At 46.6% G+C, this 27,670-nt stretch overlaps 1 protein-coding gene across 3 annotated transcripts; it reads left to right on the top strand.

Annotated features, from left to right (window-relative positions):
• The first annotated feature begins 2,142 nt into the window (after positions 1-2,142).
• On the top strand, positions 2,143-27,273 carry SERP2 (stress associated endoplasmic reticulum protein family member 2). 3 transcript variants are annotated; one of them, XM_060288090.1, is made up of 4 exons: positions 2,143-2,428; positions 2,701-2,818; positions 7,509-7,581; positions 17,390-17,624. In XM_060288090.1, exons 2-4 carry the CDS (start codon positions 2,735-2,737, stop codon positions 17,464-17,466), a joined length of 234 nt encoding a protein of 77 aa, XP_060144073.1. In that variant the 5' UTR covers positions 2,143-2,428; positions 2,701-2,734; the 3' UTR covers positions 17,467-17,624. The 3 variants fall into 3 exon arrangements, with proteins under 3 accessions (XP_060144073.1, XP_060144074.1, XP_060144075.1); XM_060288091.1 differs by lacking the exon at positions 2,143-2,428 and adding an exon at positions 2,441-2,477 and having other exon boundaries at positions 17,390-17,625; XM_060288092.1 differs by lacking the exons at positions 2,143-2,428; positions 17,390-17,624 and adding an exon at positions 26,838-27,273 and having other exon boundaries at positions 2,597-2,818.
• The last annotated feature ends 397 nt before the right edge of the window (positions 27,274-27,670 follow it).

Below are 27,670 nucleotides of genomic sequence, written 5' to 3'. Positions count from 1 at the left end.
CCCGGTTCCCTGCAGAAGGACTTCTGGGATGAGCCCGCTCAACCTCTGGTTTATGGCGGGCAGGGGAGCTAAGGAGAGGAAGGGCCAAGACCCATACTGGAAGGGAAAGCTCTTCTTAGTAAATAATGGTGACCCTCCAGGCAATATACAGGTTTGAGACTTGCAGAGGGCAAAGTGGGGTACGGGTGGGTAAAGTGGAGGTCACAGCAGGAGACTGCCTCACCCCAAACAGAAGCAGTAACTCCACGGAAGCCACGAAAAAGTACAGCACATTCACCTCCAGCAATCTATTCCACATATATAGCTGCAAAGTACGTAAAGATATATGTACGGGAATGTTCACTAAAGCATTGTCGGCAAACACACACACACACACACACACACACCAAAAACTGTCCACCTATAGTTCAATATATTACTATATAACCATACTATGGAGTACTATGTGCCTATTAAAAAAAGAAGTGATATATAAGTAGATGCAATCATTTTGTAATAAATTGAGAAAAGCAAGTGGCAGAACAGTTGGCACAGTACGATGATTCTGTTTGTTTTTAAAAAAGGGACACATAAGTAGGCTTATATAGGAGTAAAAACTACTGCAAAGGTAACCTAGAAACAGTGGGAATTAGTGGGAGGGGGCAGGGAATGAGACCTTTGCTTTTCACTTTATACCCTATTTCTGTTTAAATGTTTACTGTGAGTTCACAGTCTATAAATAAAACAAACTAATTTAAAATGTTGTAAAAGGGGAGCGTAGCAAGAAAAAAAGAGTAAAATTGGCCAGTATCAAGCAGGAGTCAGAGCTCAGAAAATAATTTTTTCCTCAACAAGGCAGCACACCTAAGCCTGAGGGAAGGCAGGCATCTGACCCCGAAGAACATTTCTCTGCTTGCAGGCCCAAATGGAAAACCATCTCTGTCTGTATCTTTTCCTTAATGTTCCTCAGAGCCAGGTCTGTGCTCAGCTCAGGCGGGTTCCTACCTTCTGCCACTTCTCCAGAAATCTGGATGAGCTCTTAGGAAGCTGAGTCATGGAGAGGCACGCCCTGGGCCTCACACCACAGCCAGATTCAGCAAGCGTAACTGAGGGAGGGATGGCCCTCTCTCCCTTCCCCACCAAGAATTCAAGTGTTATAAAAGCACCACACTAGCTGGGCCTGCTTGGTTTGTGGTCCTGTAATTACGGGGTGGTGCTGGTGGTAATGGTGTAGCCAATGGAAACTAGTTTGGAAATGACTGATCTTTAGAAGAGAAAAAGAATGACCAGACTTTACTAATGATGCTAAGTAGCTTCTGTGTCACCAAAAGCAGCCCCGAAACAGTCCATATTGTAGTTTGCATGACAAGGAATGGGGAGGGGCATGAGGATGAGCTTAGTAAAGGGCCCTCCAAAGAAAGAAGGAGCTCTCCCTCACCCTCCCACTGCCACAGGGGAATCTCACTCCATAAAACCTGGTAGAAACGTAGCCACGGATGCCCAAAGGGGAAGGATTGGGGTGCATTAGCTAAAGCTGGTCTAACTCACAGCTCTTCTTCCCACCACTTCCCAAAGCCCCAGATCTTCCAGGCTGAATTCTCCCCTCTTCTTCTCAACTCTTCTGGTCTTCTAAGAGCTAACTCCAATCACTTCAGCACGGAAAAGTGAGGGACTGAACCACTTTCCCCCTTCACCCCGCCCCCTCCCCGACACTAGACAATGGGTAGGGCCTGGTACCAATGTTTGTGAGTCAGGAAAACGTCCATTTTTATCCCGGTACCGCAGGGAAACTCCCAGTTCAGACTCCCAGGGACAAGGGTGGCTGGAGGAGATCCAAGCTGCGCCAGGGGGTCAAAGTGACCCACCTCCAGTCGGCAATCACCAAATCCCGCCTGGGCGGCAGGCCTAAGGTCTTCCTCCACTTTTCACTCAGATGTGGCACCGGCCCGTCTTCCGTGTAACCCACGCAATCACCCAGGCAGGAAGGCCTGTCCCAACTCCATCCCCACACCCCCTTTATCCCCATCCCCGGGGAGATCCGGCCCTTTTCGCAGCACTTGAGAAAGCTCCTGCAGTGGTCTTCCCTCGCGCAGGCCCTTCCCCAGACCCCTTAAGGGGAGGCTCCTTCGGACTGTCCCCCAACAGCGCGGGCCCAGCCCTGTCCTTGTTCAACTTGTCTTTTGAGGACCCCGGGCCGCCACCTCCAGCCCAGCCCTCGGCCAGGGGGCAGCGGTGCGGGGAAAACATCGCGACCCTGCTCGGAGCACGGCCGCCCCATTCTCTTCCCCGGGACCCAGTGGGTCCCGGCCCGAGGAGCCCCCGGCCGCTATGAGCGCACAAAGCCCGCGGCCGCCGGAACCTTCGGCCCCGCCGCGTTCGACCGCTGGATCCTGACACCCCTGGGGCCCCGGGGCCCGAGCCGCTCGGCGCGCTGCGCTCCGGCCACCAGGTGCGGAGAGGACGCGCCGCAGCGCCCGCCTCGGGGCCGCGCTGGTTAGGTAGCTGGGGGGACCGGAAGGATGGCGAGGAAGTAGGAGAGGGTTTCCTGAGATGAAAGATTACTTCCGTCCGGGCTCTGGCCTCTTTCTGGAGCCGGCTCGTTGGGGGCTGGGGAGCGGGGTGCGCGGGGCTCGGGGGCCGCGCGTTGCCACCTGCAGCGCCCGGGGCCGGCGGGACGCGCTTAGCCCTGTTGGGGGCTCACGTGGGGGGGGATCCTTGCAGGTGGGAGTCGAGAGCATTTCCTAGCGCCCGAGCCATGGTGGCCAAACAGCGCATCCGGATGGCTAACGAGAAGCACAGCAAAAACATCACCCAGAGAGGGAATGTAGCCAAAACCCTGGTAAGGCGGGGGCGGCGCTGACCGGGCGGCGTGGGGCCGGGCCCGGGCTGGGCGGGCGCGGGGCCAACCTCCCCCTCCTCAGCGCCCCGGGCTGCCCCTCCCGCGGGGTCCCGCACGGTGGGCGCTGAGGGCCGGGCTCCCCGCGGCGCGGACTTGTGCTCCCTTGAGCGGAGAGGGCCCTGGTTGGCCGTGGCCCCTCTGGGAGCGTCTGCTGGGGCTACCGCGGAGGCGCAGAAGGCCCTCCCCAGAAGAGAACTGGGCCTTTGTCTCCGGGAAAGACGAAAGTCACATCCTTCAGGGAACAGTTAAACCAACTGCTTGACGCCGGGGCCTGGAACCTAGTTGGTGCTAGCTCGGTTTTGTTGAATGAATGAATGAATGAGTAAAGGGAGGCCCTTTGCCACGTCTCCCTCCTAGGCTTCATCCCCTGCCCTCCATCCCCAACAAACACACCAAGATAAGGTTTTCTTTCCTGCCCCTTTGTAATGGTCTCCGTGTATAAATTGGGGATTAGGAATGCTATTCAGCCCGTATTTCCCTCCATCCTCCTCTTTGGCCTCTCCTCCAGTGAGGCCCCGCACCACTCGGCGAAAGTTTAAAAGCAACATTCCCCTTGTTCACCTCATCAATTCCGGCTCATCCTGATAGTATGTCCCAGAACTTTAGAGACTAGCTTATTGCCAGGCATTCTGCACCTCCAAAACCGTAGACTAAAGCTTTATAGCAATGCTTACGTAAAATCTCTGCCTTAAGTACAGGGTTTTGTGTGTGTGTGTGTGTGTGTGTGTGTGTGTGTGTGTGTGTGTGTGGTGTTTGTTTGTTTTTAGGAAAGCAAATGATCTTCAACAGACATTGCCAGGCCCGTGGTCCTGGACATTCAGAGGCAGCCCTCGGATGAGTTGTTGAGTCGTGCTGGTCTCCAAGTGTATGAGCAAAGGCGCATGGAATCTATTATCCCAGACACTTCAGTGGAAGTTCAGCTGAAACTTGAGGTTTGGCTGGAAGAGCTTGCAGACTTGATGAGGCAGTTGCCTTTAGCCAAAGGCATGAAGCTGGTTTGCTTAACTGAGCACAAAGCTGGATCTGCAATCTCTACTGCAGAATTCTTGCAGAACCAAGCAGTTCTATGGAAGAGAAACAGCATCAAATTTAGGTCTTTACAGGCAGCTACAAGCTTAAGTTGTGCTGGAAGTTCTCTCATTTGGGAGTTAGATCATTTAGTTGTTCTTAGGCAGCAGAACGCCAATATGCCATTGAATTGGAACTATTTTTCACGTAGAGCTCTGTTTTCCCTATTTTTACTCAGAAAAAAAAAAAAACTTGCTGTCCAAATTGACATTGAAAAACAATTTTTAATGGATGTTAAAGTATTCGGGGATTATATCCCTAGGAGATCACTTCTTCCCAGGATATCATACAGACTAGCTGATTTACTGAAAATTTCTAGTTGTGTGGTTCCTTTTAGTGAACTGAAAAAACAGAGGTCACTTCATTCTCCTCAGTTGACAACTGATCTGACTGCAGAAGTAACGACAAAACAGAAACCGCTTTGCAGAGCTGTTTTACCCATTAGGCTTGATAAAGTCAGTGTCTGCCACTTCTAGCTTCTCAAGACCACTAGAAAATGTTTGGTACCTGAAACAAAAATGATTGGCTCCAAACTAAGAAAAGAAAATGGAAAAATTGGAGGAAAAGCTGTTTAAATATTTAGGAAATGTAGTCAACTTGACTGCAGTTCAACTTAACTTTCAGGGATATTTTCAAATTATGTTTAATGTATGGTCTGAATGGATTTTTAATAGGTTCTGATATACCATGGAGTGGACCCTTCAGACGTGCCTGGCGCCTATGAGTGTTTCTAAATGGTCCTACTAACTTTGTAATGAAAGGTTTCCAAACCAAGCCACAATGTATGTTTATTTTCCCTTGGTTAGAAAGGCTTTTTGGTTAACTTTATTGTAAATGGATCAGTCTCCAAAAAGAAAAATGAAATTCTCTTTCAAAAAGAAACACTTTAAATCTTAAATCTCATTTTCCTAATTAGAGATCAAACATGATTATACTTTGAAGGAAGTAACTTGTAAGGGGTAACTTGTTCAGAATGAAATTCAATAAATGCAGACACATGAACAGATTCTAACAGAAAATTCAGACGAATTGTTCAGAAATAAACTCCTTTAATTGTATATAGATGCTTGGGTATTTCATTATCAGCTTACAGCTGTGGAGTGAATCAGTACTGTTCTCCCAGATAACAGAAATGGAATAATCATTGCATGATTATACAGTAGTAAAATCTTCAGAATGAAAGGGCAATTTAAATGTCAGAGTTCCGAGTTACCCTGCTGGTATCTTATCACAGGGAAAGCCACCCTCTGCATTTTGGAGCCCAGGGAGTGACAAATTCCTCTGGGAAACGAACCATGTCATTTGCAGGATTCTACTGCTTTTCTTACCTTTCCCAGCAATAGATTCAGGCCTAGGTGAATTGTCCCAGCAGATCTGTGCCGGGCACTGCTTCCCCAAAACAGTAACTCAAAGCTCTCCAAAAACGATATATTGGTATCATGACCAGCCAACGAGTTCTTGAGCTCTGAACGTCCACAAATAATATTGATTCACTGTGGAATGTCATCAAAAAGGATTTTGTGTTATCGGGATGCAAGCTCTGTATCCTGATAATTTGGGTTTTTCTGCAAAGGAAAAACTAAATGACTCCGTTTGGTATCTGCATGAGACCAAAACTCCACCTACAGGCTCCTGGATTCACTTATTGACTCTGCTGGAGATAGAACTAGATGAATTTTTTCGCTTAGCATCAGTGGGATGACCGCAACAGAATTTGTTTCTGGTCAACCCTCACAAGTGATTAGGAAGTTGGCGAAGGGGCAGAGGAGTGAATGTCACACTCTGTTCAGGTAACTTTATTTAATACCTTTATTATTTACTTGCTCTGATCTTGACCTGGTCATAAGTGCCAAAGAATGACACAGTACAAATGCTGATTAAGGTTATCCTATGCAATTATTTAAGACTGAGTTTGTCTTTCTTCTAGTCAAAAGAAACCATCTATTCCCTTGCAGTGAGATTTGCCACCGTACAAGAGTGTTGGTAGATACAAGTGGTCAAGGTCGGAGAAGTGAGTGGTCTTAATCCTTAGATGCTACCTGCCACTAATCCATACTTCTCTAGTTAGAGAAATGCTGGAATAACCCTGTCACCAATTGGGGAGTTTTAAAAGAGCCAATATCCTTCCTAGACCCTTTCTTTACTGTAGCAGACCTAAGACATGGTATTTAGTGGGGCTTGTATGCTTATTCATTCTTCGAAGAACATTTATTAAGCATCTATTGTGTTTAAGTTCTGGGCCAGACGTTGCTGTACATTGATATATGAAAGAGACACAGTGCCTGCCATTGTAGGGCTTACAGTCTGTGGAAAGACAGACATCAAACACGGTATCACAGGAATAAACATCAAGATACAAACTGTGATAAATGCTATCTAAAAAAAGTACTTGGTGATTTAAGTGCCAAGTGAACTCCACTGAGGTAGAAGAGAGAAGGTTCTCTGAGAACGGAACAGGTAAGCTGAGAACCGAAGAACTGTTGCCTTGTCTATGATGAAATAAGTTCTTTAACCTATGTTGGCCACAGCCTATTTTGGGCTCATGTCAGTGAGGGAATATTTAGTGAGTTCTTCATTTTTCTTCACTCTACCTTCTCCCTTTTCACTTGAGAAATTCCCCACATTTTCAGATGCCTTTCTCAGAAAATAATGGTTTTCCATTGATTGATTTGCTTGTAAGAACCAAGCCTTACCTGCACACAGACCCAGAGGAGGTGCAGAGGGACCTTCCTCTGACGTCTGTGCTTTTGGCTTGAGAAGAGCAGGCGGTACGCAGGGCTGGTCCGTGTGGGAACCACAGTCCCCTTATGCTTCCCGCGGATGCTGAGATTTCTCCCAAGCATAAGCGTCACTAAGAATTAGGAGGTTTATTACAAAACGCCGCTCCCCTCATCTCCATACACAGCTGCTGTGGTGCGTCTACTGTTCCCAGGGTTTCCACTGCAGGGGCTTCCCGGGTTTTTAGCACTTAGAAAGTTTTGAGAAAATGGCTGTGCTCTGTAACCCTGCTTGGAAGCCACGGATGCAGGAATTCAAGATGAATCTGTTGGAGGAAAATCCCCTGGCTCCGTAAAGAGGGAGACCTAAACGTGAATCCCAGCTGTTGTCCCAGTTAGCAAACCTTGAGCCTCAGGTGGAGGCCCCTTGATGGAGATGATAATACTGGCCTTGCGTGGAGTTGTGAGTGCTAGAGATCGCGGTTGCTGGCTGCTTTCTAGAGCGCCTGGCATGAAGTGTGCTTTCAGCCGACAGAAGCAATGATTAGTAATATCATTTTTGGCTTCCCAAATCACTGTATTGGTTTGTGTATTTATACCTCATCGGTCCCCAGAATATTTAAGAACCACCCAGTTCATTGAAATACAGGGGTGTAAGTAAGGTTATTGATGAATTTTTCCAAACCCATCTTGATCCCTTAAAATTGATTTTGTTCGTCTAGATCTGCCCGCTGGCATTGAGACCGGGTCTGTCTCATTCACAGAGGTGTCCAGTGACTAGCCATACTCAGTAAATGCTTCTTGAATGAATGAAGCTAATCTTACTTTCTCCCATTCCCTTTCAGAGGCCGCAAGAAGAGAAATATCCTGTGGGACCATGGCTGTTGGCACTGTTTGTTTTTGTTGTCTGCGGCTCAGGTATGGGTTTCTCGCTGCCCTTATATCCCATGGTCTCCTTTGTCCTATAAAAACACATGTTTTATTCTCAAGGTAAATAGACAAAAACTATATTGGTCTGGGATTCAGTTAATTGCTGCCCGAAGCCTTCATCTTAATAGGTTTTGATTTCATTGCCATCCCAGCAAACAGAGTAGAGACAGAACTGATGTGCTATCAAATCATACTCATAAAATGATTACAGTGAGCAATTAAATTGGCTGGCTACACTTCAGAGTTCAGTTAAAGCTTTCTCTGAAGACCTAACCTAAAAAGGGCATTTGGAACAGAAAGCGGAGCACCTGTCTGCCTGAGATAATCCACATTCCAGAGAGAAGGAGAGGCCTTATGCCTTAAGGGAAGCTCTGCGGAGGTGCTGGGTGAAACAGAGCCGTTGACCTAAGCCTCAAGGTGCAGTCACCTGATGCTGGAAGGTGGCAAGTTAAGAGAGCTTTACTCACACACACACACACACACACACACACACACACACACACGCACGCGCACACACACACACAGTGCAGACTTGACCAGAAGGATCATGCAGTTGTTTCTAGTCGACTTCTGTAATTGGGAGCCTTGACTTAATTCCTGGTCCCCATGGGTTGGGTCTCTGAAGTACTGGTGAGTGGAGGTCACTTCTATCAACAAGGTAGGTCTTTAGGTGTTCCCATCCTCCATCTCCTCACTGTTGCTGAGGGCAGGGAAGGTGAGGAGTACACATCTTCCTGCAAAGATCTAAAACTCCCAGGAAGACGTCATTCCTCCCCAATGGCAAGAGACGCCCATGACTAAAGGTGCCTCTGACCTTTAGGAGACCACTCTTCCGAGGAAATGAAAGCTCGTAGGAGGAAGGAGGGATCCGATGGTCTTGGCACTATTGCCAAACAAGCCTTTGTGTTAGGCTCAGTTTTTTGTTTTTTGCGGTACGTGGGTCTCTCACTGTTGTGGCCTCTCCCATTGCGGAGCACAGGCTGCGGACGCACAGGCTCAGCGGCCATGGCTCACGGGCCCAGCCGCTCCGCGGCATGTGGGATCTTCCCGGACCGGGGCACGAACCCGTGTCCCCTGCATCGGCAGGTGGACTCTCAACCACTGTGCCACCAGGGAAGCCCCAAGGCTCAATTTTTTAAAGTTGATTCCAAGATGAGAGAAGATCTTCCACTCCAAGAAACGAAAGTGTACACCATCCCTAAAGATGTGTCCTCAAAGGGAGTCTTTTGTCCAATACAGAGATCCCTCATCTTTAATAGAGTTTACCCAGCCACTGCTGGAATACTTCAGGAGCGCTCACTCCTTCAAAAAGCCTATCCCAGGGCTTCCCTGGTGGCGCAGTGGTTGAGAGTCCGCCTGCCGATGCAGGGGACATGGGTTCGTGCCCCAGTCCGGGAAGATCCCACATGCCGCAGAGAGGCTAGGCCCGTGAGCCATGGCCACTGAGCCTGCGCGTCCAGAGCCTGTGCTCCGCAACGGGAGAGGCCACAACAGTGAGAGGCCCGCGTACCGAAAAAATAAAAAAAAAGCCTATCCCATTTCTGTGCAGCTCTGATTCTATTGGAAACATCTCCCCTCCTCTGAACCACACTGTGCTGTCTTCTCGGTAGTTCAGGTGTGGACGCCGAAAATCACACAGCTTAGACTCTTCTGCTTCTGAACGTCTTGACTCTTCGGATATTTTCAAGATGACTGCCTAGTGACTCCTTCTACAAACTCAACTTCCCTAGTTCTCTCAACCTTGTCCTCATAAGATGTAGTTTCTAGACCCTTCTGTACATGCCATGACTCTCTTAAAGTATTGCATTTGCAACTGCAGAAGTTGGTCTAGAAATGGTGCAACTGCTACAGAGATAGTAGGTCTGTCCCTGCTTTTTGTCTCATAACCCTGCTTTTATTAATATGCCCCAAACAGTTTATTTATTTATTTATTTAACATCTTTATTGGAGTATAATTGCTTTACAATCTATGTTAGTTTCTGCCGTATAACAATGTGAATCAGCTATATGTATACATATATCCCCATATCCCCTCCCTCTTGCATCTCCCTCCCACCCTCCCTATCCCACCCCTCTAGGTGGTCACAAAGCACCGAGCTGATCTCCCTGTTCTGTGCGGCTGCTTCCCACTAGCTATCTATTTTACATTTGGTAGTATATATAAACCCATGCCACTCTCTCATTTTGTCCCAGCTTACCCTTCCCCCTCCCCATGTCCTCAGGTCCATTCTCTACGTCTGTCTTTATTCCCATCCTGCCCCTAGGTTCTTCAGAACCAATTTTTTTTTTGGATTCCATATATATGTGTTAGCATACGGTATTTGTTTTTCTCTTTCTGACTTACTTCACTCTGTATGACAGACTCTAGGTCCACCCACTTCACTACAAATAACTCAATTTCATTTCTTTTTATGGCTGAGTAATATATTCTGTATATGTGCCACATCTTCTTTAACCATTCATCTGTCTATGGACATTTAGGTTGCTTCCATGTCCTGGCTATTGTAAATACAGCTGCAGTGAACATTTTGGTACATGACTCTTTTTGAATTATGGTTTTCTCAGGATGTATGCCCAGTAGTGGGATTGCTGGGTCGTATGGTAGTTCTATTTTTAGTTTTTTAAGGAACCTCCATACTGTTCTCCATAGTGACTGTATCAATTTACATTCCCACCAACAGTGCAAGAGGGTTCCCTTTTCTCCACACCCTCTCCAGCATTTATTGCTTATAGATTTTTTGATGATGGTCATTCTGACTGGTGTGAGGTGATACCTCATTGCAGTTTTGATTTGCATTTCTCTAATGATTAGTGATGTTGAGCATTCTTTCATGTGTTTGTTGGCCATCTGTATATCTTCGTTGGAGAAATGTCTGTTTAGGTCTTCTGCCCATTTTTGGATTGGGTTGTTGTTTTGATACTGAGCTGCATGAGCTGCTTGTATATTTTGGAGATTAATCCTTTGTCTTACAGTTTATTTTTAATAATCACAGCACCTCCTAGACTTACAGAGAGCTAATGGCCAGCCAGGCCCCACCAAGCTCTTCTTCATGTCAACTTCCTGCAAGCTTCAGAGATGCATGTCCGTACCCTCCCATCTAAAGTTGTCCCCTATCTGCATCACACATTGTTTTATTTTATTCATGGCCCTCATCGACATTTGAAATTATTTAATTTGCTTACTTATTATCCATTTCTCTCTACTAGGATATAAGCTTAGGGAAGACAGTATTTAACTTCCACTAAATTTTTAGATACTAGCACAGTTTTTAGCACATAAGGAGTGGTTAATCTCATTGGCTAGATGGATGGATGGATGGATGGATAAAACCAAATATTCCCCATGCTGTAGATATTAAATAGACTTTTTTTTAGACCTAATATAAAGCTCCATGAACATTTCTATTTTAATTTCATTGTTGGTTGTTAAGCTGTTTTTCTACAGAGTAGCCATAAAGTATGGAAACGTAGAAGAACATAAATAATAAATGGCTTACTGATACTGCATAATAATGTACAGTATGGTTAGTGATGTTACATGATGCAGTCAGTGTATTGCCCTGCATTAGCAGTGCATAGTTCAGAGCACTGTGAAAAATTGCAATGGGGCTTCCCTGGTGGCGCAGTGGTTGAGAGTCCGCCTGCCGATGCAGGGGACATGGGTTCGTGCCCCGGTCTGGGAAGATCCCACATGCCGCGGAGTGGCTGGGCCTGTGAGCCATGGCCGCTGGGCCTGTGTGTCCGGAGCCTGTGCTCCACAACGGGAGAGGCCACAGCAGTGAGAGGCCCGCGTAACGCAAAAAAAAAAAAAAGAAATGAAATTGAGTCATTTGTAGTGAGGTGGATGGACCTAGAGACTGTCATACACAGTGAAGTAAGTCAGAAAGAGAAAAACAAATACTGTATCTTAACACATATATATGGAATCTAAAAAAAAAAAAAAAAAGGGTTCTGAAGAACCTAGGGGCAGGACAGGAATAAAGACACAGACTTAGAGAATGGACTTGAGGACACAGGGAGGGGCAAGGGTAAGCTGGGGCAAAGTGAGAGAGTGGCATGGACATATATACACTACCAAATGTAAAATAGATAGCTAGTGGGAAGCAGCCGCATAGCACAGGGAGATCAGCTCCGTACTTTGCAATCACCTAGAAGGGTGGGATAAGGAGGGTGGGAGGGAGACGCAAGAGGGAAGGGATATGGGGATATACAGGGATATACGTATGCATATAGCTGATTCACTTTGTTATACAGCAGAAACTAACACAACACTGTAATTCAATTTTCTCCAATAAAGATGTTAAAAAAAAAAGTTATCTACGTTTTCAGGCTTTATGGCCAAACTGTAGATTGTTAGATCTTGAACCTTGAGCCTTTCATCTAATTATCTCTCTCTCCCAGCTTTATGGTTTCTTGAAAGTATATTACTCGTCCAAGGCACTGATAAAAGTCTAGATTTGGAGAAGCCCACAGAAAACAATTAGAGACAACTCCCTTCAGGTTGACTTTGAACCTCTCAGCAAAACTCCTGCAAGCAGCCCTCGTGTCTTGAGGGTCGCTGGTGTGCATGGCGCTGTGCGGGCTTTGGAGATACAAACTCCTTCAGGGGGCAGCTGGCACTGGGGAGAGAGATAAGGAACATGTCGTTGCTCCCAGGAAAAGAACACTCTGACGGCAGAGCACCCGGAGGGTTTGGCAAGCGTGGACAAGGGACCGTCTTAGTGCGTTCGGGCTGCTATAACAAACTACCATAGACTGGGTGGCTTGAAACTTATTGCTCACAGTTCTGGAGCCTGGAAGTCACATTGGGGTACCAGTGTGGTCGGTTGGGGGCCCCTTTCCCAATCACAGACTTCTCCTTGTATCCTCACGTGGCATCCACACGTGGTAGAAGGGGCTAGGGAGCTCAGTAGGGTCTCTCTTATAAGAGCAGTAATCCAACTCATGAGGCCTCCACCCTCAGGACCTAATCACCTCCCAAAGGCCCCGCCTTTCTACCACCATCGCATTGGGCATTAGGATTCCAACATGTGGAGCTCAGAAAACACAGTCAGACTATATCAGGGCCTTCTAACTCATACTGAGCAGAAGAGAAAGTTTCCCAGAGAAGGCGCCATTTGAGCTGAGTTTTGAAGGACAAACAGCCAGACAAAGGGAAGGTTATTCCACATGAGGGAACACAGCATGACAAAGGCACAGAGGCCTGAGATAGTAGGACAGGCTCAAGACTGGCCAAAGCCCAGTCACAGGGATCTGTGAGCCTCGGTCATCACGTAGCCCTTGTTGTCAGGAACTAAATAGATACAGAGCTGGTGGGGTTTTTTTGTTTTTTTTCTTTTTGGGCTTCAAGAGACACAGTAACTGGGGCCCTCTCCGGTCTGTGCCCTTAGGTAGCATATAGGAGAGGGGGAAAAGCCAATAAGTCATTTAGTCTGGCTTGTTTTTCTCCAACCTGTGCTAGTTCTCAATATCCATCCTTTCCAAAGGGATTAAAAACCTTCCCTAAATTACATCTTAATTAAAATTTTGCCAGGCTTATTGGTTCACATAGTAGGAACTGTATCTTTCCCCCCGTTTGGGTAAATTGGGACATTTGCTGACAACCATCTTTTGGAATCTTCCCAGTCTCCATTAGTTTTTTCAGGGATCGAGTACATTGTCTCTGCTATCCTCTCTGTTGGTTTGTCCAGGGGCGTGAGATGGGAGCCTGCAGGGCCTGGAGATTTGGACTTAAAGTGGCCAAAAGGACACACCCCTTACTGGCATACTACGTCCCCTGCCTGCATGTCTGGTGCTCTTCTAAGGATGCTGCTTTAAATCTAGTTAAGACCACTAGCTTCTATGGAAAGGCTAGACATCAAACGGGGAGTTGGGTTCTCTTAACTTTATCCTCTGTTAACATGCCACCACGATCCCCAAGAAATGGACCTCCTCCTTTTTAAAATCATATCTAAAAATAATCCACCACCAGCTCCCTTTTTTTCTTATTTTCTTTCCTTTCCTTTTTTTTTGCCAACTTTAGCTTTTTTTTTGCAAGCTTCAGCTCAGGCCAAGCTCTGTTCTCACAGAAATGTGTCACTCTTCTCAGTTCGTCCTTGGTACTGTGCCCTTCCTTCTATCTTTGTCCGTGTCCTTTTCTAAACCAAACACGTCACGAAAAACACAATAGCTCCTTTAGATTCATACCCGTTGCCACGTCTCTGGGATTAGTCAAGATTCAGTTCTTCCTGCAGCTCCTACTCTCCCTCCTGAGTTCCTCCCTTTTCAGAGTCGCAGACCATAGGCTCCTACCTATCTTTTTTATTTAATTTATTTTATTGAAGTATAGTTGATTTACGGTGTTGTGTTAATTTCTGCTGTACAGCTAAGTGATTCAGCTATCTGCCTATCTCTTCTCTTCGTTTAAAAGAATGCGATTATGACCACCTAGAGGGGTGGGATAGGGAGGGTGGGAGGGAGACGCAAGAGGGAGGAGATATGGGGATATATGTATATGTATAGCTGATTCACTTTGTTATACAGCAGAAACTAACACACCACTGTAAAGCATTTATACTCCAATAAAGATGTTTTTAAAAAATGCGATTTCCTCAAATCTAACTCTTCCCTTTCTCAGTTCCTCTGCTTTACGTAATGAGCCTCTCGGTGCCTGGATGATTGATCCCCTTACCACTGCTCTCTCTCGCTTCTGTTCCACTTTTGTAGCACAAAGTAGGAGAGATCCGCCCCATCTAGCGTCCTGCCATCATCTGCAGTGTGCACAACAGCACCTTCACCCCTGCCCTTGCCTGTCACGCTCGCACAAAATGCACTGGAGTTTGTGGTGGGATTTCCATACCTCTGCAGACATACCCCTTCCTGTCCCTGTCCAGCGAGTCCCTTTCCTTTGAACAGGATATACCCGTGTGCCAGGCTTAAGTTCCATTTCACCAAGTCCCTGGGATCCCTCTGAGGTCATTCGCCCTCTCTGAGTTCATGTGCTTAGTTATTCATACTTTGTAGATATTTATACAGACAGGAAAAATATGAAATCTTCTAATAGTAGTGAAGATGTTGATCACTGATCTGATTCTCTTGCTTTCGTGACCTCACTCTATTAAACCCACTTTTCTAATCGACAGTGGGCTGGGCAAAGTGTTCTTTTTTAGAAATAGTGTCACATAGAAAACAAACTTATGGTTACCAAAGCGGAGTGGGGAGAGGGGGAAGGCATAAATTAGGAGTTGGGGATTAACAGATACACACTACTGTGTATAAGAAGGATAAACAACGAGGACCTACTGTATAGCACAGGGAACTATATTCAGTATCTTCTAATAACCTATAAAGGAAGAGAATCTGAAAAAGAATATATATATATATATGTATATATATACTGAATCATTTTGCTGTACACACCTGAAACATTGTAAATCAACTACACTTCAGTTTAAAAAATTATAGAGGGCTCCCCTGGTGGTGCAGTGGTTAAGAATCCGCCTGCCAATGCAGGGGACACGGGTTCAAGCCCTGGTCCAGGAAGATCCCACATGCCGCGGAGCAACTAAGCCCGTGCGCCACAACTACTGAGCCTGCGCTCTAGAGCCCGCGAGCCACAACTACTGAGCCCACGTGCTGCAACTGCTAAAGCCCGCACGCCTAGAGCCCGTGCTCCCCAACAAGAGAAGCCACCGCCGCAATGAGAAGCCCGTGCACCGCAACGAAGAGTAGCCCCCGCTCGCCGCAACTAGAGAAAGCCTGCGCGCAGCAACGGAGACCCGATGCAGCCAAGAATTAATTAATTAATTAATTTTAAAAAATAAAAATTATAGAAATACTGTCAGTGTACCTAGGGTAAATAAATTTTCAGGTGAGGCAAGTCACAAGGAATGCAGGTTTTATCTGTTTTCCTAGTATCTTTGGGGAAAAAATGCAGAATGGTAAAAATGTTGACCTTTAAGTATAGTTTCACTTATGGGTCACCCTTACTCCATTTTACGTGGCAAAACAAGTTAACAAACCTCCAAGAGGTTACGGGACCCCATTATTATGGGGAGTGATGTGTCACAGCAGACTCTTGACCCCTTCCTTCTCGGCTTCTTTCCTCGGCCTTCCTTGTTCTCCACACATGCCTTTTGTGCCAGCAGTGGTGGTGCTGATAAGAGCCAGATAACGAAAAGGAAGGAAGAGGAACCAGGGCAGCAGTGAGAGCCCAGCACACAGGCACCCAGAGCCCCCTGGCACAAAAACACATGTCCAGGGAATGCCCACCCCTCACCAGGGAGACCCCCCGAGATCCCAGTCCAGCCCAAGTCCATGGTTGTAACCAGTCAGAGGACATTATCTAAATACTAAATACACCCCCCTTCAGAGGAAGGAAATTCCCACTTTCCAGGATTGCAAAAGGTCTCTTAGGCAAGACGCTTCTTTGAAAACTGACCAACTGGCAGAAAATGGATAAGAGGCTTCAGAGGGGAGGATAGTTTGGGGCTCCGCCAGATGTGGGTTCAAAGCCTGGATTCGCTAGGTTTCTGCTGAATAACCTTGGACAAGTTCATTACTCCCTCTGTATTGATTTCCTTATCCATCCAACGGGGATAGGGGGAGCCCCTCCAGAGTTTGTCCTGATACTGGATAGTTCCAGGGACGTAAGTGCTGGCCCACAGCACGCTTGAAACCTGCAGCTTCAGTCACCACCATCTCTGTCCCCATCGCCCTCACGTAAAGTAGTGGCACCATGAATGGGACTGGTGTGTCATGGACGCTTTAAGCTCCCATTGCCTTCCATCCTCCCAGGCCACGCCTTCACCTGGCAGGCTCAGCCACTCACGTTGGTCTTGACCTTCCAGAGAGCTGTAGACCCCGCCTCTTCACTCCCAGGAGAAGTGTGAGCAATTTCAGTGATAACACTCCCAGTGGGTGAGACCATGTTCCCATGATAAATCATCAGAATCTTTCAGACCGACCCAGGCAGGAAAAAGGAAGCGCCCAGAGGTACACTAAAATCAATGAATAGGGGTTTGTACTTTAAGTTGAATATGAGAAATAAACTAAGTTTTATTCGCTTAAAGCAACCCAAATACACCACCGTTTTGCTATTTAAAAAAAAAAAAAAAGTTTTCTTTGTGAGATGCAAAAGCTTTTGAGACATGGAATTGTCCAGATAGGACATCTCAGGGCCATATCTTGCTTCGTCTGGTTTAATTTGGAAACTAGCCTTATTGTTGTTAGCATTATATACATTTCATCAGAAATCTAAAACCTGTTTCTTAGTCAGATACCTCTTCTGGGTCCCCTCAGATGATTATTGCAAACAGGCCAGAAACTTTTCTTGTTCAGATCCTGACCCAGGACTTTTGCTTGGGCCTTTTTAACTGGTTGCATTTGTCTTTATTTGATCTCCTAGGACCTCAGATTCACACTGAAGCCCCAAGGGTTTAGACACCCCCCTCTTAGAGACTTGGCCGTTTTTATAAAAATATTATCTTCCACTTCTGCAGGCGGTGGGGCCTCTTTCCAGATAAGCAGCTCGTCCTGACTCTCAGTCCCCGGTTTCAAAGCCTGCCTCTTTAGAGAACTGTTTGATAGCTTCTGAAGAGTACTTGTTTTTATCTTGAGACTCAGAGACAAGCGTGACCCGGAATGTCCGTCTGAGGCGGCAGAGATGCCGTCGCACAGATACGCCAACTGCTATCTGCGCGAGACACTTGCTGTCTGCGTGTGCTTCCCCGGACCGTGGATGAAGCCCGTCCTGCTGGTTGTGCCCACAGCCCTCGGCCCTGGGTTTCCCTCTCCCTTTTGTCCTCATCTCTTTCAGGAGCCTTGTGGAGAAGGGTTCGGAGGCCTCCCCAGAGCTCTGTGATGAGTATGCCGCTGTACATCAGTAATGTCTGACCCGAACACGGCAGTGACAGCAGGGTCCCAACGCTGGCCTACCCATCTTATAGTGTCAGTGCCACAGTGTTCACAGGACAACTGTCTTCAGCATTTTTGACTTTCCTCTTGGACTAGAAGTTTCACCTGGACTCAGTGACAGTAGGTCTTTCCCTTCACATGCAGTTGACCAGACAGTATGTTAGCGCTTACATGTGTCTCGTGATCCTGTTGCATCATTCACCTCTCCTGAGCCCAGGTGTGTCCCTGAGTGTGGACAGGAGGCAGCAAGCTGAGAGCCGTCTTCTCTGTCCTCGCCCCTCACTGAGGTTCCAACCGGGGTCAATGGAACCACCATTTAATCCCCATGATGCTGTGATTCTCAGAGGGAAACGCTTACACACCAGCCACACCCCAACTCCCTCCCTCAGACTACTTCTCCCTCATCCGTCCCTCATTTCAATTGCACTTCTCTCTCTCTGGCCGAACCTGATACTCACTTCCTAATTAGAGATTATGTGAATTTTAGTCATTCTTGAAGTCTGGCTTTTCTTGAAACTGATGAGCTTATATCCCCCATCAAAGGGAAACCTCTAGGGGAAAAGGATTAACCAGTGACTTATTTCCTTCCTAATTTTCTATAGTTTCCAATTTTGCCAATAAGCATATATTACTTGTATAATCAGAAAAAAATAAGTGTATTTTGAGAGCAAAATTGCTAAACTCTTGGTTTTAGCCTTTTCTTTTTTTTTTCTTCAAAGCAGTAGACTTTTCTTTCTTTCTTTTTTTTTTTTTTTAGAGTAGTAGACCTCTTTGTTCAAATCTTAGAGGGAAACAAAAGAAAAGCTGTTCTGGCTGAAGCAGGATCTGTCATGTGTCTGTGTTTATGTCTGTGTCTGTGTGTGTCTTTGTATGATGTCTGTGTGTGTTTGTGTATGTGTATGTTTGTGTGTATCTGTGTGTGTGTTCATGTGTCTCTGTTTGCATGTGTGTATCTGTGTGTATTTTTGTATGTGTGTTTGTGTGTGTGTGTGTATAGGGGTGCCTCCTGTGTTGCTGGATATACTGATTTTTTATCATCCCCAGAAGGGAATACACATCTGGACCCTCTTTGCCCATCAAATAGGAAACTGTGTCCGGCCCGGCGCTGGCCTCTGTGATTCCAGAGTTAAGGCCTTTCCCAAAGAGCCTACTAGGTTCATTTGGCACCATCAGTTGTGAGTAGCTGCACTGTTTCTGGGCAGGGACGTTCCCTTTGTCTGGCAGTTAACAGACTGTACTCTTCTCCTGTATCTGGTAGGCACTCTGCCTGCCGGGGCAGGACTGGGGAGAGATAACGTGTCACAGGCTGGACCGTTTTTCAGGACAACCTATTCAGAACAGATAAGGAAAGTGATTCCCTGAGATGTTCTAAGCTGGGCCTGAATGCCTCCTGTCCTCCCGGCCTCCTGATTCAGGTGGTCCAGTGGTCTCCCTTTATGTCTGCACTGGAGGCCTCTCCGTTTCTGGAAGAGCCCACAGCCCCACCCTCCCTAGGACTGGCTGTTTTGTTAAGGATGCTGTGGAGGAGGGAGAGGACTAAGTGCTGTGTGAACCAGCTCCAGGGACAGCCTCCTTGGGTTGGAAACCCGGCTCTGCCACCTACTAGCCGTGCAGCCTTGTCCAAGCTACTCACCCACACGCCCACTCCAAGCCTCAGTGTCGTCCATTCTTAAAAGGGATAGGATCCTACCTGAAAACTCCTAGGATCCTCATGAAAATCAATCCTGAGGATGAAATAAGACAACGCATGCCACACGTTTAGTGGAGTCCTGGTACTAGTTTTACAAATGTTTGTTGTTATTGTCATTATGTTGACGGCCCTTAGTTGCACTGTCTCCTTGCCTCTCAACCCCCCTGGCGAGGTGCCGACCAAGATTCTGAATGCTTGCAAGGAAAGAAAGCTAACATTTTGTCCTTTGTGATGGGGAGAAAACTTGGGGGAGCAGAGCTCTGAGATACTGGGGAAGCTGCAGGAACCCCAGCTCCCACCTGGACAGGGAGAGGGCAGGGTTTGCCGGCCAGAGGTCAGTGGTGTCACCTCTGCAGGGACAGCTAGAGCTGGAGCCTCTTCTCTCCTTCTAGAAAGAACTCTTTAAAAACTAGCCAATGGGGGCGAGCAGAATCTATTCATACAACTATTTTGGCTACCGTTTCTTGAGTACTTATTCTAATGCCAGGTCCTACACTTATATTTTCTTTTCTCATCACACAGTCCCTACAAAGAAGCTATGGTACTCATTTTTCCAAATCACAAAACAGAGGTTCAAAGAGGAAATCAACCAGCATCCCGTAGCTAAAAAGAGAGCTAATACCCAAACCTAAACTCCAAACCCATCTGCCTTCTATTATCCTATTATCCTTCTCTCTTACCATTTCCCCCAAAATACCATGGAGCAGATTTTCCACCAACTTCAGGCCTCTAGCATATGACTGTGTATTGAAAAGAACTCACGTTAAAACATCTCCTACTTTCCCTGCCAGAAAATGTGCATTGTCCAGAGATTCCAGATGGACGGCCATTCTCGGTCTGCTCCCAGGTGGACAAAGCCCTGACCCAACCATGGGCTGCTTCTTGACTGGGCCACCGGGGTACTCCATCACCTTGCTCTGTTCTGGACACTTGCTCCAGGACAAATTTGAATTCACCGTGTTTGCAGGTCGACCACATAAGCACTGGCCTTTCCTGGAGACTGCCTGAACTATCTTGAAATTGTGACACCCAGAGGGAGTCACAGCCCCAAGATGCAAGTTTGAGGAACTCAGCAGCCCTGGAGCAACCTTTCCCTTCCACCACAAAGGAAAGCTTGAGGACATGCGTCTGCTCTGGAACTCCTGCCTCAGGATCTGACGCACGGTCTGGAAAAGATGTCTCATCAGCCATTGGCTCCCTCAAGGTGACCTGCGGCCTCGCTTGTCATGTGCTTCCCTCTGCCCTGGGGCCCTGCGCCCCTGGGGCCCTTTGGGTCTGTGTATGGTTTCCTTCTCGGAAGAGTGCTCTGCTGTCTGCCATCTTAATGTGGAGAGAGCATCCCATTCTTTGCTAATACGATCTCTCTTTTCACAGCGCCCTGCTGCCCTCACCTATCCCTGGCTTCCCTCTCTTTACCCTCTTCTCCATCTCTGGAGAAGCCATGGGGGAGTGACATCTTGCCTTTGACTATCTTTGTGCTAATTCTTTCAGGGAGCTTAATGACCCACCTTGGCGATGTCTTGTCTCCTAACATCTCTGCTCTTTTTTCTCAAGGCCCAGACTTTTCTTACCAATGCTTTCATTTTTTAAATGAAAAATAATCAAAGTTGCGTGAATCCTAGAGTCGGCTTATCCTCCTAAAGGATGTTCCTCTGGCCTGTCTTGATCTCTCTTCTCAGCAACTCCCTTGATCTCGCTTATCGTCCACCATTTACTTTCAATAAAGGTGGTTTTCGGAAGACCCCATTGTCTGGCAGGGTTCCAGCTTTCTGACAGTCTCCTAGGGGATCCACTTGTGTCATCTCTGTGTCCTTTGGGCACTCTCAGTTAGCTGGGGTGGGGCAGTCCCCAGGGAAGCGTGGATTGGGCTGGCCCAGCTCCCGGCCTTAAGGGGTTTATGTTCTCGACTTGTGACTGGACTTCCCCTCAAGAACTGAGCTCTTGGAGCAATTGAATCTCAAGGTCGCCATTTGATGCTGATTCTTTAGGTCTGAAGAGTAATCAGTTGAGGTTTTTAAAATGTATCTTCCTCCACGCTGTTTGCAATTTTTCACCGTTCAGTCCTTCAGTAAATTTTTACTGAGGACCTACTATGTGCCCAGTGCTGAGCTTAGGCCCAGGGGTAGAGCTGGGGGCAAAATCATCCCTGCTCTCCTGGAGCTTGTGGTCTCGTGGGGAAGAAAGATGAGTCAAACAAATAATTATGCTGCAACATATAAAATTTCAGGCATGAAAATGTTTGAAGGAGAGGAACATAGGGCTGCGAAAGCATAGACAGGCCAACCTTGGAAACATTGCGGGTTCGGGTCCAGACCACTGCAATGAAGCTAATATTGCGATAAAGCAAGTCACGTGAGTTTTCGGTTTCCCAGTGCACATAAAAGTTCTGTTTACATTATACTGTAGTCTATTAAGCATGCAGTAAATAGCATTATGTCTAAAAAAAAGGTATACATACCTTAATTTAAAAATGCTTTATTGCTGAAAAACGCTAACCATCATCTGAGCCTTTCAGTGAGTCCTAATCTTTTTGTAACAGTAACATCGAAGATCACTGATCCCAGATCGCTGTAACAAATATAAAAATAATGAAAACGTTTGAAATATTGTGAGAATTACCAGAATGTGACACAGAGGCACGAAGTGAGCAAATGCTGGTGGAAAAAGTGTTGCCCATAGACTTGTTACACACAGGGTTGCCACAAACCTTCAATTTGTAAAAAAAAAAAAAAAAACAAAATGCAATATCGGCAAAGCGCGATAAAACGAGGTGTGCCTGTAATGCAAAGGGCTGGTGCGCTCTAGGGAAGTGGTTCTCAAAGTGTGGTCCCTGGACCAGCAGCCTCAGCATCAACTATGAACTTGTTAGAAATATACATTCTCAGTTCCCACCCCAGACCCACTGGATTAGAAACTCTAGGGATGGGGCCCAGTGCCTGTTTTCAAACATTTTCAGGGGATTGTGAGACATAAGTTTGAGAACTCCTGCTTCAGATGGTCAAAGACGGCTTCTCTGAAGAAATAACTTCTGAATTTTGAAGTAAAACTAGGCAATAGGGTAGGGTGGGGAAAGTATTTCAGAAAGAAAGAATGGCATGTATAAAAAGCCCAGTAGTAAGATCAGGGAGCTTTTAAAAACAGGAGGGCTTACCGTAAGAGAGGAGGAGAGTGGAGAAGGTGAATCTGGACAGGTTGCCAGGGGCCAGGAGATGCAGGTCATGGAGGCTTCACTAGGGATTGGGCAATAGAATGGTTCTGGTGCGTTAGAAACTCAAGGAGGGCACGATCTCACTTGTTTTTATTTAAAGAATAATTCTAGCTACAGTATGGAGAAAGGATTGAAGGCATAGCAAGAGTAGACCAGTGGAGGTCACCGCAGGAACCAGGGGAAAGATGACGGTAACTTGGACTAGGGTGGTTTCGGGAAGGATGGAGCGAAAGACACACAATCACGCGATTATTAGGTAATGCCCACAGGTCTTGGTCATCCATCAGAGGTATCAAGGATGACTCTGGCATTTTTGGTGTACGTGCAAGATGGAGGAGGACGATGCCAAGCTTGGCAACGGGAAGAGATCATGAGAAGGTCCTGTTGCATTTGACGTGCCTTTGAGCCACTTGTGTGTAGGTATCAATTAGGTGGTGGAAGGTGTAGGTCTGGAGCTCCGAGGAGAGGTCGGGGCTGGCAACACACATTGGTGAGTCATCAAGAGCTAAGTGGCAACTGAAATTGTGGGCCGGGATGAGATCGCCTGGGAGAAGGAATGTAATGAAGAGAAGAAAGCCAGCCATGCTCACTGCAGAACTTCAACATTCTTGTTTACTGGTCAGGAGGAGTTAGGATGACCCCATAAACCACGTAAAGAGCCAAAGAGAAGTGTAAAGAGCCAAAGAGAAGACGGAAAACTAGAAACTAGGAGAGTGGTGTGTCCCAGAGGCCAAGGGAAGAGAGTTTCCAGGAGGGAGCGCTCAGCGAGGGTAAGTAGGGGTTCATGACAAGAGGCAGCGTCCTTCAGGACGCTAGTTGGATTAAGTGACATGGAAGGTCATTTGTATCTTTAGCAAGAGCTATTTCGCTGGAGTGAAGAGAGAAGCTAGAATGCAGTGGAATTGCAGTGGAATGAGGTGGAACCCAAAAGTAAGGGAATGGAGAAAGTGAGGACGTAGACAGCGTTTTTGGAAATGGCTATAAAGAGGAAGAGGACACCTGTGGATGGGAGACATGGAGTCAGGAGGGTTGTTCTGGTTGATTTTTGAGTTGCAAGTGCTTCTTGCATGTTAAACCCTAAGAATTTCATTGAAAGGGAATGGCTGAATAAAAAAGAGCTGTGATCGTCTCAGGTTACCAAGGACCAGGATCCTGTACAGGTGGGAGAGTGCGGAAGCTCCCAGATTCTGTAGTTCCCACTCTAGCCTGGATTTTCCTGAACCCCTGACCTGCCCAAGGCCAGATCCCCTGACCTTGAATGCCTGCCCTCCTTCCCTTTCTTGGCATCCGTCCTCCCTGCTGACTCGCCTGCCCACAGCCCCTTTCCTGCAGCCCGCTCGGCTGTTTTCTCTGCTTTGTTCACCCTCTGTTAAGTTATTAACTTGTCAGGGTCCAGACTCCCTGCTTCCTTTCCCACTTTGAACCCACTCTTGGCTGCCTTCCCGTTCGCCGCCTCAGAAAGTCAGCATCGGGGAGGCCAGGGTTGTAGGGCTGGTCATTACTGGCGGGCACATAGAAGTACAGTTAATATAATTGGTATAGGATGGTGAAGGCTTCTTAAAGACACTGACATTGATATAAGCCTTCTTAAAGACAGGGATACAATTCTTAAAGACATTGAAAAAGGAATCATAAAACACAACCATCTCTCCATTATCTTAGAGGTGGAGGCAAATGGTGAACTTAAAATAGACTTTATTCAAAGTAATTTCTCCAAGAGGGTTCAGTTTTAAAGGGTCGCCTGTACACATGTTAAAGACCATCAGATTTTTACCTGTTAATTCATGGATTCAATTAGGGTCAGGAATGATCTTTCATTAGTTTTTAAAGCAGACTCAGAAATAGGTACGTTGTTTTAATATGTGTTGCTACTCTGAGGCCAGCAAACTTTGTCTAAGATTCTTAAGAGAAACTTGCAGCAGTTCCTTAAAAAGAATTGAGTGGTTTTATCGTTACCCAGCACTTTTGAAGTCATGAATTAACTTAATAGGGTCTGATGGACTAAGGGACAGCCTGTTTCGTATCCATTAACCTATATCCTGCTGATAATGATTCCTTGTCTACGAATAAATCTCAGAGAAATAACATTTTGGAGCATCTATTATGGGCAGATATTTTACATATTATCTACAGTTTTATAAATAGAGAAATCAGGGCTCAGAACTATTTAGTGAATTCTGAAAATTCACACCTCTAGAGGGTGGCAGGTAGCACCTGAGCTCTGGTATTCATGCTCATACATGGAGGCAGCAGCCATCCTTGTAGTAATGGGAACAGTAATAATAGCAATGACTCCCACGCACCGAAACCTTGACGTGTGAGGGGCTTCATGTATGTCAGATCATTTAATCCCTGTATTAGCACTGCAAGCAGCGTGGTCCTCACTTCACAGCGGAGGAGACAGAATTGAAGAGGTTGAATTATTCATGCAGTCACACAGCTATTCAGTGAAGAGATGGGATTCAAACCCAGTTCCCTCTGACCCTAACATTCCCCTCTAAAGTAAGCCTGTTTGTCCAAATTAGGGATGTTTTCCTGATCCGAAGAACAAAGCCTGAGGCACGGTAGATGTAAATATTTTTTTCCTAATGTGCTTGAATATACAGCTGTCTTCCAGCACTCCTGTGGAGCCGGAACACAGGAATGTTTATTTAATTTTTATTCCTTGTTAGCTTTGGTAGAGGAGGGTGGAAACATCCGTGTTCCGGCAAGCGTATACCTTTGGGTAAGGTACTTTCTCATCCATCTAGCAACTTCTCCCGTTAAGAGCCACCCCCCAGATGAGAATAAGACAAGAAAACCTCTGAGCACAACCAGAGTTAAATATCACAACTTGTTGAATTAACTCCTTTATCTAGAGAAGACTCTTTCCGACCTTCGCACACAACTGGTTGACTCCTAATTTTATACATGGTTCTAACAGTCTTTGTTTTGGGCTTAGTCTACAGTAGCATAATAATAGAAGAGGGCCCACTGCAGACTGGTGTAGTAGCACCAGAGATGTGACCAGAGCTAAGAGTCATTGAGACCAAATAACTGCTAAGAAGCAGAAATGAGAGCCCAAGAAGTACAGCCAACCGGAGCTATTTTGGGATCACATCAAACACTGTGCATCCTCTGTAACCCTATTACAGCAGAGTCTTAGCAGTTATCACTTTTTATTATGGTCACACTGAACATTCATGAAACCTTAATATATTAAATCATGTTGGGTGTATATCCAATTTAGGAAAGTCGTGATGATGCCCACAGTGATTTTTTTAGTTTATGAAAAACCAACTACATTAGTGCGTTATCTACCCTTCAAATCTAACTGTCCAAGAAAGAGTCCCCGGGGCCCTCGGTCTGAATTATCTCTGGATCCCCAAAGCACAATGCCTGACACGTAGTATGTGCTCACTAACGTTAGTTGATAAAATATCAAACACTTTGTTTCTCGAGGGTTCTGGGTAGCGTACTTCACTATGGTTACTTAGGAAGCAGCATTCCTGGGTATATTCCAGGATGACTTTATGAAGGAGAGAAGGGGTAAGCCCCCTGAATGTTCTGTGCTTGTTCTGTTTTCGCACTTGATTACATGGTACCCAGCTGCCCCTCAAAAAAAAAAAAATCATTCTATATGTGTTCATTGCTATTATTATCATGATTGTCTCCATCACGATTGACCGATATTGTATATGTCCCATCTGGAGAGGATGTGAAAAAGAAGTTGGACCTTCCTCTCCTGGAACATATTTAAACCCTATAAACAAAACCAGGCTGGGTGCTATCCAACCAGCTCTTACCAGAATAAGGGGAGGGAGTCCCAGGAATTGTCTGTGGACGTTCAGGCTACCCACCCCTTCATGAAGGAGTTCGGTCCACTTAGTGAAGACGGTGCCCTGAATAAATCAGTGCTGCTCTCGGTGCATTTCAAGTCGAATTTCAGAAAGTTCCAGGCCGCCTGAAGATGCACTTGTATCAAAGGTTGTCAGCAGCCGGGGGCCCAGCTCCACGTGTCTGCTCCCAGCACCTGGCCTTCCTTCCAGTTCAAGGGCAGCTTCTTTTCCAGGTCACAGCCATTTTGAAGAGGCAGCGTTGGCTGACCTGTTAAATGAGTGCCCTGCGTGCACGAAAGCGCTGTCCGCCGCTGCCCGGCAGCATCAGAACGTTCTGGGGAAGAGGGCCAAACCTCTCAGTGCCTGAGGGATTTCTGGCCTTCACTCCTGGTGGAATTAGCAGAAGTTATCCATAAATCCCCGAGGCAACCATCAGCAGACAGAGCAAGGCTGCCTTTTTAAAGAAGTTCACTGACCTCTTGTTAACTTAAGTCCTTGTTAGGAAATATCTAATCAGCTGTGTGCTAACAGGTCCAGGGCCCGGGGTCAGCAGAAGCAGGGCTCGCAGTGGGGCTGGGTTTCCAGCTGTGCGCTGTCTGGTGTCTGAGCCGTCTGTTTTGTTTTCCTCCTTCAGCTATCTTCCAGATCATTCAGAGCATAAGGATGGGCATGTGAGCGGGCTGGGCTTTGACACGGCCCCCTGCCGCTGGAGGGTGGAGGACCGCTTCAGCTCTTAGCCGGGTATCTGTGGGAAGCTTACAAGCCACCCAGAAGAGAAAAAAAAGGCTCCCTCAACTGTTCCCTGATCGCTTCATCGTGGATGTCAGACCAAATTCCTTTCTCACAGGACATCTCGGTACATCCGTGTTCTCAAGCGGAAAGGACATTTTGCTTTGCAGTTGGCAGGATTGGTAGCTCTCCGGGTGTCTGCAGCAGAGCTGTCTGTCTGCTTTTGCCCTGGGTTTCGCTGATGTCTGCATGCGGGCTTCTGAATGATCACCGCTTTACTTTCTATGGATACGATCTCTGCTCCATTGGGAATTGCTTTTACAAATAAATGTCTTTGTTCAACCTTATACACTGTGTGGGTTCCAGTGAGAAAAACCAAAGTGAGGATGATGTCAGGAAAGCTCCGGAGGGATGGGTAGGGTAGGGGACTTGATTACGTAACTGGGGAAGGTCAGGGAATCTGTGGCCCGGGAATCAGGGCTAAGTCTGCCCAGCCGGGCGCTGGCCACCCTCAAGGTCTTTGCCTGAAATGAAGCCCTGGGCAGCTCTAAGGACCTTGGGTTTTTCACACATTTGACAAAGTGTGGCTCTTCTGGGGTTCTTTCTTTTTTTGGTTCGCTTTTTGTTGTTCTTTTTTTTCAATCCAGAAAAGGTACCTACAATGTGTGTTAAAGTCCAATTAGCCATTATCTCTTCTGGGGGCTGCATCAGGGCTTCCTGCGTCACAGAGGCCTCTTT

This window comes from Globicephala melas, chromosome 18 (genome assembly GCF_963455315.2).
Source record: "Globicephala melas chromosome 18, mGloMel1.2, whole genome shotgun sequence".
NCBI classification, from domain to species: domain Eukaryota; kingdom Metazoa; phylum Chordata; class Mammalia; order Artiodactyla; family Delphinidae; genus Globicephala; species Globicephala melas.
The sequence above is the reverse complement of the archived record's forward strand: the minus strand, read 5'-3'. Positions and strand labels throughout refer to the sequence as shown.

Coding starts and splice junctions, on each gene's coding strand:
- SERP2 (XM_060288091.1), top strand. CDS start 2,735: ATGGTGGCCAAACAGCGCATCCGGATGGCTAACGAGAAGCACAGCAAA. Junction 2,819..7,508: donor GGAATGTAGCCAAAACCCTG/GTAAGGCGGGGG, acceptor ATTCCCTTTCAG/AGGCCGCAAGAAGAGAAATA. Junction 7,582..17,389: donor TTTTGTTGTCTGCGGCTCAG/GTATGGGTTTCT, acceptor CATCTCTTTCAG/GAGCCTTGTGGAGAAGGGTT.